This window comes from Gallus gallus, chromosome 4 (assembly GCF_016699485.2).
Source record: "Gallus gallus isolate bGalGal1 chromosome 4, bGalGal1.mat.broiler.GRCg7b, whole genome shotgun sequence".
Classification (NCBI taxonomy): domain Eukaryota; kingdom Metazoa; phylum Chordata; class Aves; order Galliformes; family Phasianidae; genus Gallus; species Gallus gallus.
The window spans coordinates 64291802-64305444 of record NC_052535.1 but is presented as its reverse complement, the minus strand read 5'-3'; the positions used below and the strand labels follow the sequence as shown (position 1 = coordinate 64305444).

The 13643-nt window shown below is 38.7% G+C and overlaps 1 protein-coding gene across 3 annotated transcripts in view; it reads right to left on the bottom strand.

Annotated features, from left to right (window-relative positions):
* Positions 1–385: 385 nt before the first annotated feature.
* PPAT (phosphoribosyl pyrophosphate amidotransferase) overlaps positions 386–13643 on the bottom strand; it is a 44008-nt gene continuing 30750 nt past the window's right edge. For 2 of the 3 annotated variants that reach the window (NM_001396977.1, NM_001004401.2), the window contains exons 3-11: positions 9919–10125; positions 9198–9310; positions 8961–9106; positions 7860–7932; positions 6933–7084; positions 5666–5793; positions 5167–5388; positions 4293–4413; positions 386–3080 (exon numbers count right to left, since the gene is read on the bottom strand). In NM_001396977.1, the coding sequence (NP_001383906.1) occupies positions 2905–3080; positions 4293–4413; positions 5167–5388; positions 5666–5793; positions 6933–7084; positions 7860–7932; positions 8961–9106; positions 9198–9310; positions 9919–10122 (1335 nt within the window). In that variant the 5' untranslated portion in view covers positions 10123–10125 and the 3' untranslated portion in view covers positions 386–2904. The remainder of the gene's footprint in view (positions 3081–4292; positions 4414–5166; positions 5389–5665; positions 5794–6932; positions 7085–7859; positions 7933–8960; positions 9107–9197; positions 9311–9918; positions 10126–13643) is intronic. The other variant, XM_046940174.1, reaches the window with a different exon arrangement.

Below are 13643 nucleotides of genomic sequence, written 5' to 3'. Positions count from 1 at the left end.
CTCTAGTAACGCGCGCGCTCATTGGTCAACACCTGTCGCGCTACTTGGGTATCAACAAACGGCGCCCGGATCTCAATGGCGGATGTGGGTGATGGCATTTTGGCCGCGGGCGAGGAGGCAAGGGCGAGTGCTACAGCCATGCCAGCCAGAGGGGAGAAAACAAACGCAGGCTCCCCAGAGTGAAGAGCAAGGTTCTGCCCTGCCGCACACAGGCCACTCGCCCCCCTCCCCCGGGGAAGACGGTACGGAGCGCTGTAGGGGTCCTACGGCGTTCCTGGAGCGGAGCGTTCGCGGCCTTCGGTAACGCTCCGCCCTTGGGCTGAAACGCTGCCGCGAGGAGGGAGTTTAACGTGGGACCCGAATGGATTTATCCCATGCCCGAGGGCTCTTTCAGGGTGATTTTATTAAGATGTCTCCGAGGCGTGCTGCCAGCAAAAACTGTATAGGCATTCCAAGAGAAACAGTTCACCGTTCCTAATGTTGCATGTGGTAGAAGTAAGGCGTGAGCTTCTGCTCTTCTGTCGTGCTTCAGAAGTGATAACGTAGCACAGTTGCACGTCGGTAATTACAGTAGAAAGCGTTATGTAACGAAGCCTTGAAATAATACAAATAGCAATGCCCAGAACCAGAGCTCTTCCCTTCCAAGTGTTGACAGCACGTGTGCATCCTGCTGTATGTGATACATGTGAAGCCCCGTAACCTTATCACCGCTCAGTGAATAAAGTGGCACTTGGAAAGCATTCTTCTTTAAGTTTAAAACTTACATCCTTAAAATGAGGCATGCAGCATAACTAAATATTATGGGGTGTACGATGGCAGTCCTTCCGTGTAATGTCATGCATTTCATGGAGAAAAATGGGACTGTGACTCTCACTGAAATCAGATTTATGCCACCTGATGCTCAAATCACATTTAAACGGTTCTCACCACATGCAAAACCAGCAGTTTTGTTGAAAGTTTGTTACAAATTATTTGCGTAAGTTTCAATCTGTTCTACAAGACAACTTCAAATGGATTGAATTCCGCTTGCAACGTTATTAAATTGTGCAACTGGTTTCATCCCCTCACATGCATCTAACACAAGAGCTCAATTTATCCTTCTTTTAAAAATGTTTGCTTTTTTGAAGGCAGGAGAGAAGAAGGGCAAAAAATGCTGAAGTTTTTCAGTTTTCCCACACTTCCTCATCCTAGTGTGGAAGAGTGGAGGTCAGACAGATTGCATCCAGTTCCCTTTTTTGCTCACTTTGCTGTCCAGATAATGGGACTGTTAAAAAACAAAAATGCTTGCTAAATAGAAGAGATCCATATACCTCTCCCAATAAGCAGATCTGGGCATCCACAAAGAGTGCAATTCTCAAAAAAAAAAAAAAAAAAAATTGATTTTCCCATTAGCTTGACTGCAAGTAGGTTCTCATTCCACAGAGAACCTCCACAAGGCTCAGTCTTGTGAAAGAATTTACAGCCGTTCTTGAATTGAGAGTTTGGCTTTTTTATCATGCATCAGGCAGAAGTGCTACAAATTCCACCTAAGAAAGCTCAATTTTTAATATAATGACCAGTGATGTAATTCTCAACTATGTGTAAGATGGGGGAGGAAAAAGCTCTTAAACTTTTATTTTTCTCTGCTTTTGTAGCGGTGTCACATGCAATTGTAAGGCCAAAATACACAATATTAAATAGATAATCTAAAATTAAGTTGCTGGTACTTTGTGAAAAAAAAACAGAGGTATACAAAATATTTTTTTACAATTGTGCGTACATTTGCAGTAGTTTTCAAAAGGTGCTTTTCTGTTTCAGCTAGTGGTTCATTTTGAGGCCATCTTCATGTATACAAGTAACTAACGGTGACCAATTAAAAAATATTACGCTAATACAATTAAAAAGTACAATACTAATGGTTCTTCAAAACTCTTTCTTTTAAAACATTACATTTATTTTAACAGCAGCGATGTGTAGAAATAAAGAGTCTGGCCAAAACAACACAATCTTCAGTTGTTATATCATGCTTACTGTTACGAAAGCAACTGTATTTTTGAGTGAAGTTTGGATGCTAACATAGAGCACACTGAGTAATAGCTCAGATTTCAGAAATTGTCAGGATTTGTCCCAGAGAAAACAAGATGTGAAACAGAAAATGAAAAATGGCAGTGCCAGGTGTTTTTCTCCTTCCACATTGCATTGGCCATTGGAAAACACCTGAAGATTTGTGTTGGACTTCGGAAAAGAATTGTGAAGTTACAAACATAGAAAGCTTTTGGCTTAGCATCTCCCTGAGTGTTCATTCTTATAATCATGTACCAGACATTATGTGGAATCTGGACACTTAGTTACAAAGGGCTTCATCAATAATGGCTATTTAGCTATATATGCTATTTAGCTATATATATAAATGGCTATTTAGTAAGATATATTCTTTTTAAATCTAAGCAAAAACTGCTGAGGAAGCAATTTGACTCTTCAGATTTTTTTCCAAAAGAAGCAAGCTTCACATCCCTTGTAATGATTTTGATAATTTGAAATTACACCATGTGATTTATAATTTGTACTTCAACTTTGTGAATAAATCTGACGCTGACATCTCACATTCAGGGCAAGACTGAAACAAAAAGCTTTGGGACTGGTAAATAATTATAAACACTTTGGTTTTTACAATATTTTATGAGAAAACAGAAATCACAGCTGTGCTTCAAAACTATATGATTTTATATTTTAATTCGCTTAGATAGTTTTTGTCAGCACAGGCTTTATCTAAGCCATTACCATAAAGATGTATTTAGTAACAGTAATTAGTTAGCTCTGGTAAGCTTTACATATTACCTAAACGTAAGAAGGCTATTAGCTGGAAGGCATCTTTGAAACAGGTACATTCATCAGTGGATGAACCAATGTCCACCTACTAAACATTCACCATTCTAGCTCTACAGGATAATCTCCAGTGAGACATGCTGTGCAATGACCAATCTTTCCAACACGCGATTTCTGGGTCTTAAGGCTGTTCTCGTTCTCTTTTCTTGCTTTGATGCTTTCTTGCACAGACGATACAAGCCCTTCCACAGAAAGATAAACAACACTGTCGGCCCCTACAGGAAACAAAGAATTCATCAGTTAAAAGCTTCAATACTGTTCCAAATGCAACGCTCTTAGAAAATGTGGTCACACTATTGTATTGATTATGATACAAGGTGGATCACCTCACCTAAAGAGAATAGTCATGAAAAATTATCAGAGCATAACAAGCCTTGCCCTTCTCCAATTATTTGTACAGGTTCACTGAAATCTAGACAAAAGGCTCTGAGTTGAGATCTGCAAAAAACTGAAACAGAATCCATGGTACATATTAAGACTGTCTAAACTCTGTACAGTTTCACAGAGTTATCTTGCATTTCGGCTCTGGAAGCACATGTAATGTGTGGCTCAATTCCCAAACTAAACATCTTACAAATAATATCCTTTTTGGAAGTTGGAGGAGCAGAAGAGCACCATGTTAAAAAAAAATCAGCATTCAGCTCCTGAAAATGTTGTAGCAGTAGAAAAGTTTGACAGCCTTTTCACATAATCAATTTTTCATTTACACTCACTATTTTATGAAAGATTGCTTCTTAAATACAAGATCCTACAAACTTGAAATATTTCAACATGCCTTCATGACGATGATTTTGGAAAAAGAATTAATTTCAAGATTAGACAGAGTATTTATACAAGAAATCTGAGTTTAAAGTTTTCTAACCACAGCTATATTCTTAAACCATTTTCTTAAATACTCTGCAGCATAATAAGCCATATGCTAGATTTGCTTACTCACAGACCTTCACACAATTTCTATTACTGCTATCTCCATGATGAGCGCATTATTTACCACACTGCATCTCAAGCAACATGAAGATGTTGGGTCTTTGTTCTGCTGTAAACATGACTTGTTCTAGGGATCTTAAAATGTCTTTAATTAACATTCTTTGATTAGTTTCAAATGTCATTTCTTTTAAAGAGGTGCACTTTATGAGAACTTAAAAAAGAACTTTGTAGAAAAATCAGTGGGCGTTTACAAATTCAGGACATATTTTTATGAACGCCAAGAAAGTGAAACTACATTAGTTTTTCATTACTCATTAACTGCATCAGAAAATATGCAGCTAAATTGGGTTGATCCATAGGGAACACACAATATTTGGTGTGTCAACTTTTAGGATTTTTTGTCAGTTTTGTCATTCTTGCCTTGACGTGCTCTTTATTTTGATGCAGGCAGTAAATACCTTACAGGTGAAAACCATCTTTCAAAGAAACCCCACATTTACCTATATAGTTCGCAAGATCATGAAATTCGGGTCTGTTGGCAATAAGTTCTTCTTTTGTTGGAATGTTTATTCCCATATAACATGGAAATCTTATGGGAGGTGAAGCCACACGAATATGCACCTGAACAAAAACACAATTTCAAAACAGTGCTATGAGTCCAATATCTAAGTCCAAGTTCTGCAAAATAATAATGAAGAAAGGAACACAGCATTTGATCAAAGTCACTGAATGGTTAAAAATAAGATAACTTTCAGATTTGAATATGAGAAGAAAGATCAAGACAATTTTAGAATTTATCATTACAATATTTCCTAATGTTCCATAAGATTCAGTCCTGATTTTGCTTCTCTTCTACAGCATTCAATCCTTGATGCAGGTGTTTCAGTTTTCAAAGTCAAACGTCATACAAAACACTTCTGCTTCAGTGAAAGACTTGCTTACTGTTTCAGTTAAAAAATCTGAATCAATTGAAAAAATGAGCTGTGATGACTTAAAGCACGTGCCTATTTACTGCAGTATGTGATGTACTTAATGCATGTGGCAGGAATACCATACCAATACTTTTTTTCTCACCTTACCTAATTTGTTTCCTATTCTAGTTGTCAGTTAGCACTTTTTTTATAAATGGAGACAAGTTCCTCTCCCCTTAATCTCCCAAAAATCAAAGCCAAAGAAAGAAAAGAAACTTTTCAACCCACCATGACAAAAACACACACCAGCATTCTCTTGTTTGTTTGTTTGTTTGTTTTTTGCACACTTGCACTTGTAAGTAATGGAAAAATGCATAGTACAAATAAAGTCGAAACCCAGTGCTTTACCCTCCCATCAATCTTGTACTTAAATCTGTACTGTACAGACTAAAGACGAACTTACCTCTTTAGCTCCTGATTCCCTTAGTAGTTTTATTATGGGAGAAATAGTATTGCCCCTCACAATTGAATCATCAATGATAACAACTCGTTTGCCTTTAAAATTGTCAGATAGAACACCAAACTTCTTTGCAACACCAAGTTGCCGTAACCTCATATTTGGCTGGATAAAAGTTCTTCCTACATAGCGATTTTTACAGAGTACTTCAACGTATGGCAGTCCACACTACAAACAGGAGACATTAAACAGAGTTAGCGTCTACAGAACTGGTTATTCTCAGTTACTGTGCTTTAAAGAAACCTTAGGATTCAGTATGACTTCACAATAACCAAAAATCTTTGAAATACCTTAATACAGTGGAATAATGACAAAAACTAAACAAGTGCTGCAGATGACACAGTGGGTGTGAGGCCACTCTAGTAGCCTGTGCTGAAATGCACCACTACCAAAAAAAAAGGCATGTGTAGATATATTTAAGAAAAGAAAGCAAATTAACACAAACCTTTTGAGCGTAACCCAGAGCTGCTGGGGTTGCAGACTCTGGAACAGTGCTGACCAGGTCTGCCTCCACAGGTGCTTCAATAGCAAGTTGCTGGCCACATCTCCTCCTGACTGAATACACCATTTGACCTAAGAACAGCAATAAGTGTTTTTCCTGGTATGCATAATTCAGATTTCCTCTCAGATTGCTGTACAAATGTCTGTGGTAAGTTGCAGGCATAGAAGTCAGTGAGAAAAATTTTGGAGTTAATAAGCAGTCATTCACATGAGCTCATTATTTCCTCCCATAATGTCATATTCTAACATTCACAACTCCATCACTACACAGAGAATTAAAATCCAGTCTGCCCTAATCAGGTAACTAAAATTCCTGTGGATATTACAAAATCTACTTACAGGAGCAAAGAAGAAGAAATTATGCCTGCATGTTCACAGTATGCATGTTCTATTTTTAGTCTGTTTTCCTAAGCAAGTCTGGTTTCCTAAAGTTTGTGCAATCATTCTGTCTGCCTCTATCCACTTACTAGTTTTGAATCAGTTGGCTATATTTACCCCACATTCATTAAGGCAAGAAGAGCCCTCGGGAGCTTTGAAGGTCCTAAAAGTTTGGAACCAGGAGAGGAAACTGGAAGTACTGTGGTGGGATAGGCAAGGTAAAGGTACAGAGAACAGTAATAGGGAACATGAGAGAAGTGGGGACAGTGCTAGGTATGAATGTCCTAGCTAATATCTCATTTCTAAGACAATTTTCAGAAGTTTCTACTGAAATAAAGACATGAGACTGACAGTCCCAAATACTTAGATAATTCATAGATTTAGGAGTTGTATTAAAACCATTTTACTGAAGTAACCCTTTCTTCCAACAAAAACATTAAGATAAAGTTGTTTTGCAGGTTCTCTTTATAGGTCGAATTATTTAAAGGGTTTTCTAAGAACTAATACAGTTCTTAAGTCTCTTGCTTTGAAGGGATGTTTCCACTACTTTAACCATGTTTGTGGTCCTTTTCATCCTTTCCATGAGGCTATGCAGGTAGGCCTGACTGAGGCAGTATACACAGACAGGAACAGGAAGGTGATGCTACATGCTTCTCCTGAGCTCTATATACTCAAGAACTGTGCCAGCCCATTCTGTCCCAGACCTGTTGTGAAAGCTCGCATTCACTGCCACCCTGCTATGATTCCAAATCCTCTCTAGAGTCAGTTGTCCTCCAGAATATAACCTCCCATTATTTCTGGAAGCAGAGGCTTTGTACATTACATCTTCTCACCTTCAAAGATACTGTCTGGTCTTGCAAAATAAACATATTCGAAGATGCAGAATGCTGATGGATCTCCTTCTGGTCTTGGTACAACATCCAATGTTTGGACATCATACCTGGATATTTTCACAATCTCTCCAGGAAGTACCTCACGATAGTACCTTGAAAGAGAAATACACAGCATTTAGAGTGATAGTTTTAAAACATAAACCCTATTGGTGGGAAAACTGCTTTAGAACATGATATTTTTCTTATCTTAGGACTTGACCTGATTTATGACCAACATGGTAAGAGAAGTAACATTTACTAAAACTTTTTTTTTTTTTTGACATCTCCCAATGAGCCTTCAATCTCTTTTTGTTACAAGAAAGTGTCCCACATTTCTTTTTACAGTGTCTTAGGTAGGGAGGCAATGTCAATCTTATGTATTGGCTTTAATGGGTCTAATGTGATTGCACCCATGGAAATAGTTTGAAGTGCCTGTCACTTCTTTGAAACAAGGAGGCTGGCTGATAGGCAGCATATGCTATTGTTCAAGTTAGTGCTACCATAAGCTACCACTGCAACCTTTTCTGTAGCATTACTTCGTAATACATGAATTCCACTGCTAACTAGGCTAAAATTAACATTGATAAGGATATCCAGATTTAAAGCAACAAGAAGCATTCTTGTGGTTGTCTTTACTCTGACTTTCTAAGCACATAATTATTTAATTTCCTTTACATTAACCCAATTAAAACAAACAAACAAACAAACAAAAAAACTTTCAAAAGACAGAATTGGACAAAAAAAACCAAAAACCCTTCCAAACAGTCAACAAACTATTCCTTCATGTCTTTACACTGTTAGAAAGAGATTACGATATTTGGCAATTTGAGGTTTAATGTTTAATTGTTGCTTGAGGAGAGCTTTCAGAGTGAGAACCAGAACACTTACTCGGCACCAATAGATAAAAAGCTACAGGATTCAGAAGAGACCACCCATCCTTCTGTCTCACTGTTATCTTTTCCTGAAATAAAAAGATTTCTGTTATAGTTAGATTCCACCATTTTTGACACCACACTGCATATGTAATACAGTACTTGTCTTGCTATGTCCTAGTTTGCCAAGTGCTCAGATTTAAATTTCCAAGGTTTAGCATTCCAAAATTTCTATAATATCATTTAAAAAAATGTAAGCACCGTAAACTAGTTCTAGGCACAACTGGTAGTAACAGCATCATATTCCTGGTTCAGAAATGTCTCCACACAGATTTTTCCATTTATAGTTGAACTGCTCTAGATATACATAATTACTTTTGTTTAGACAAGAAATTCCTTATTTTTTCCTATGTTAATTGTGTCAAGAGAGAGAGCCTTTTGACTACCAGTGGATCCTGGACTGAACTCCAGTAAAGATAGTACAGCCACAGAACAGATCAAACTAAATGTCTGTATGCTTTAAAAATCTTGATTTTTTTCTTGTGCTCAAAGGACTTTATTCTCATCAGTTGATGTGAGCACTTGGAGCGCAGAAATAAATTGTCTGTAATCTAACACCTTTTGACCTTCTTATCACAAAAGAAAGGGAGAAAACTGACTTTTTTCCTGGACTGGATATAGTCCTGGATAAATGGCTCCAAGTGGCTCTGCTTGAGTGAGCAGGCTGGAGCAGATGACCTCAAGAAGTCCCTTCCAACCTCAGCTGTCATTCTGTCCATCCTTGCTTTCCTATTTTGGTGATAAGAACTTAGTTTAATTTTCAGAAATACTCTATTACAGTTGGGCTACCTAATTCTGACACTGTCATCAGGCAACCAGGATTCGCTTTTGCTTAAAACAGAAATGATGTTTGCAGACTTCTTACAAATTACCTTTTCCTTACACCACTTCTTTTATGAATTTACAAGACTGACCTCTGCATTATATGTTCCTATCTCTACTTCAGTAAATGCAGCTGTAATTACTTAAATTGATGGCTTCATGCACTAACTGTATGTATGTGCATATTCATATATATACATTGGTGTATGAATATTAATATATACGTATAGCTTACCTTTTCCATTTATGTCCCCTACTGGAATAAGGCGACCAATGCAGAGTGGGCGATTCCCATATGGATCACGTACTGCATAGATTATGTCTTTGTGCATAATTAGCAATGAGTATGAAGTTGGAGTTTCGTTCATTAAATTTTTAATTCTGCAATGAGACAAAGGTGAACATAATCATGTGTTGCACACCATGGTGAGAATAGACTGCTGTTCTTGCTTCTGAAACCTGTAATCCTCACCTTGCTACCCAGTCAGCAGTGTCGTCATTTTCTAGAGGAGGTGTGAAAGCCAGCAGCTGGGTGATCAATTCACTGTCAGAACTGGTTGACAATCCTACACCATGCCGCATAAGCTTTGAAGACACACACAAAAAAGGGTTACCAGTAGTAAAGTACTTATCTTGTCATACCTTTGCCTTGCTTCAATGCAGGATTATGTCCTGTAGCTTTTGGATGGAATTTATTAGCACAGATTTCACAATGAAACATCTGCTAAATTTTAAGTGGGTTCTTTAAAACATACTCTTCCAGCCAAATACACTATAAAATCTGTCATTTGATGATCTCCTTATGTTTATGTCCTGACAGTGCTCATGATGAATTTTGCAAGCCAGAAACACAAGTAAAGACAATATTCCAAAGAAGAACATTTCATATTACGATTACCTCACCTAATTATTATGTCTCTCTTAACTCTAAACATATGATCATTAGGAATTAGTTTTCTCACTTGACATACAGGAGCATGACAAATAGTCTAGAGGACTAGAGAGTTATGCCCTACAGAAATTACAAATGACTACTCTTTTTTGGGCTCCCCTCCCCGAAGGCTATTTTGTTTATGATGCTCTTTCACAACACACAGTAGTTTGCCATTAAATACTCATCATAGCAAATTTTTCGCTCATTTCTGTTTCATACTCAGAAATGACGATACTGTAATCTCCCAGGAGATACTAACCTTCCTCCTCAGTCGTACAGCGTTTGTTAGTTCCCCATTGTGTGCCACAGCTATCTTTCCATGAAGAGTTTCTACAACGAAAGGCTGGCAGTTCTGCAGCTCAGAGATCCCCGAGGTAGAGTACCTGGTGTGCCCGATACCAAGGTTTGAAACATACAGCTTCTTCAGGCTGTCTGCATTGAACACGTGATTTATAAGACCCATTCCCTTCAGGAGAAAAGGAAAAAAATTGTTGTTCTGTTGTTTTGTTTTATTGGCAGTGTGCTCACTTCCCCTTGTGCTTGTTCCTGGTCCTGCATTAATACTTTGCTAGAAAGGGAAATAACCTGAAATCCACAGGAAAGAAAGAAGCTAATTAGGTGGCACAGTGATATGTCAGATCCCATTAGTCCTATTTTTATACAAAATATTAAATGTTTTCGTTCTGAGGATTTCCCCCGAACAATCTATTTCCTGACTAAAAAATGCATCATTTGAAAAACACAACCAAAGTGTTAAGGTGCTTAAAAACAAAAAAAAGCAAAACAAACAAAAAAAACAATGTCCAAAGAAAAAGAAGAAAAAAGTTGCAAGATTCTCTACCTAGGATATACTATTGGCAAGTTAGTGATATTTATGATTTACTTCTATACTGGTCAACATATTCATACTAGACAACATTTCTCAGATTGCAGTCATTCCCATTCATCGGATTGCATTCAATGTTAAAAGCAAAGCTTTTTTCCAGAGGATTTTCTTGTTTACTTAAAACAAACATTTCATACATCCAGGTTGCCTTCTATTTAAAGCAGAAATGCGTCAAAGCTTTTTAGTCAGCTGTCAGGAGCTTCTTATGGCAACAAGCGCAATGTGGAGACAAATTAACAGCAAGAATAGCCTGGAAAAAAAGCCTGCACACAGTAGAAATGAAGACTGGATTCCAAACCCTCCTACCACTCCAGCTTCTTGTGCTGCCTGTGGAAAATGTTTACATACTTCAGAGCCCCTGTTTCCCTATCATGTATGGTAACTGTGATATACATGCAATCACACATGATAACACTCTTTGAGGATCTGTAAAGTTACATGGGGGAGACTGGAAAGTCATGATTGGTTTACGGCCTGTGCTGTGGGTACAATAACAACACAGTGGGATAGCATACTGAGGAAGGAAATACGTTGAACTGTTTGCAGAACTCAACCAAAGCAGATTAAAGAAAGTCAAGCTTTCCAGTATTCTGTTCTTTGACTCGTATAGAGTCAAAATACCAAAAGACTGTGGTTGCACATATGGTTTTAGGATACTTGCTGTCATGTTAAAAAGTTATTGCCACAAACATTCAAACTGGTGCTTTTGCTTTAGTCGTTCAGCAAACTATATGCCAAATCAAATGTCACCTATTGTCTCACAGATGACATGAAGTCTGTACCATATACAGAAATGAAATCGTCCTCTTGCTTTACTTAGGCCTACTTATCCCAACAGGAGGTCTGGCACTTCACACGTCCAGTGCTAGTGGATGTGGCTATTTGAAGCACTGCAATAGGTTAAACAAGCAGTTCTATGTCAAAACACATTTGGTGACACGAGTACATAATCATTAATAAGCATAGTGAAATATTTTACTGATTTAGATTGTGTCAGTACGACAATGAATGTGAATTACACCAGTATAAAGAATTCCTAGTGCATGCAGGCTTATTTCTGTATGTCCCAAGTCTGGTATATACCAAAAAATGATAATATATCTACTTTAATATAGATTTTTCTGCATATTCAAGCATGCAACAGTAAGACAAAGCTCTCCTGCTACTGGTATCACTACATCTGTACAAGAGATGCAAGTTTTTCGACATCCTGGGCTAGTACAGCTATGACACTAATTTTTTCTTGCACAAATTTTGCTGAGAGGCTCTAACAGGCAAATCTGGATGAGTCTTCTGGAAGAGTTTAAAACAAAGGATTAAAAACCTTTGTCAGGGGCTATTAATCCACCTTCAAAGGCTGGTAACAATCGGAAAGGAACATATATCCATGCCTTAGGTGGTCCAGTTTGTACTCTAATTTATTGGCTTAATCTGTTGACAAAGGTGAGCTTGCACTAATGCACAGCGTTGTAAATCGATGCAGTGAGCAGCAGGCAGCTTTTCCATTCTGATTTTTTTCTGCTATGAGGAATAGCCAGCTGGTGTCTGGAGAACAAATGGACACAGAAGCATCTTCACTGCTGACATTTTTTCACGGTGTAGTTTAAAGTCAGAACCTTAACTGTATTTTCACCAGGGTAACAGACACAAATGTTTCTTACATTGGCATAACTTCCAGGATTATACAAGTCATATCAGTTGTACTCCACAGGCTCGTTATTATACTGTGGTTATTATGTTTTTTAAAAGTGCTGAATCCAAGAAAGGTATTTCAAGGATAAGAGAAAACATCACATGCTCTGCAACTCTTAAAATATCAAAGCTGATACAATGAGAAAGTCAAACTCCTAGAATGACAGTTAAGTATGTCAGCTCGGTAACATGGAAACTCTACAGATTATTCTATTGCCTGCTAGAATTTCATTCTGATAAGTAATTTTTACTGCAGGATTATTATTTTTTTTAATCTCACTCGAAAAGAAAGTTGCAATCTGGTAAACATTAAGGTAAGTTGAAACCCAAGCAGAAGCAGGAGAGAAGAACAGATGTGGAAGTCGAGAACAAGAGAGATCAACAGACTTGAAAGGTGGGCCCGGGTGAATGTAATGAGGTTCAACACAACAAAGTGCAAGGTTTTACACTTGGGCTGGAGGAATTCCAGCCATTTATACAGACTGGAAGGAGCAGTCATTGAAAGTAGCCCTGCAGAGAAGGACCTGGGGGTCCTGATTGATAAAAACTTCACATGAGCCAGCAGTGTGCTCTTGCAACTCAGAAAGCAAACGGTATCCTCGGCTCCATCAGAAGAGGGGTGGCCACCAGGGACAGGGAGGTGATTGTCCCTCTCTACTCTGCTCTTGTGAGACCCCATCTGGAGAACTGTGTCCACATCTGGAGCCCCCAGTGCAAGAAAGTCAGAGAGCTAGACGAGAGGGTCCAGAGGAGGGCCACAAAGATGGTCAGAGGGCTGGAGCACCTCCCCTACAAAGACAGGCTGAGGGAGCTGGGCTTGTTCAGCCTGGAGAAAAGAAGGCTGCAGGATGACTTAACTGCAGCCTTTCAGTACATAAAGGGAGCCTGTAAACAGGAGGGCAGTCGACTCTTTGAAAGGGTAGATAATAGCAGGACAAGGGGAAATGGTCTTAAGTTGAGGGAGGGAAGATTTAGGTTGCACGTCAGGGGGAAGTTCTTTACTATGAGAGTGGTAAGGTGCTGGAACAGGCTGCCCTGAGAGGTTGTGGATGCCCCGTCCCTGGAGGTGTTCAAGGCCAGGTTGGATGGGGCCCTGGACAGCCTGCTCTAGTATTAAATGGGGAGGTTGCTGGTCCTGTCTGTGGCAGGGGGGTTGGAGATTCATGATCCTTGAGGTCCCTTCCAACCCAGGCCACTCTGTGATGCTGTGAGAAAACAAACATTTCAAATTGTGTAGGGGACAGAATGAGGTTGTAAGTAACAGATAGGAAGGGGAGAAATTCCAGAAGAGGTGACAAGCACAACGCTCAAGAGACGAGACTGTGCGTGAGGCATGGAACAGTCATGCAGATATGCATGCTGCTGCAGCAAAACAGTTCTTTTAAACTGATTTGAACAGCTTAATT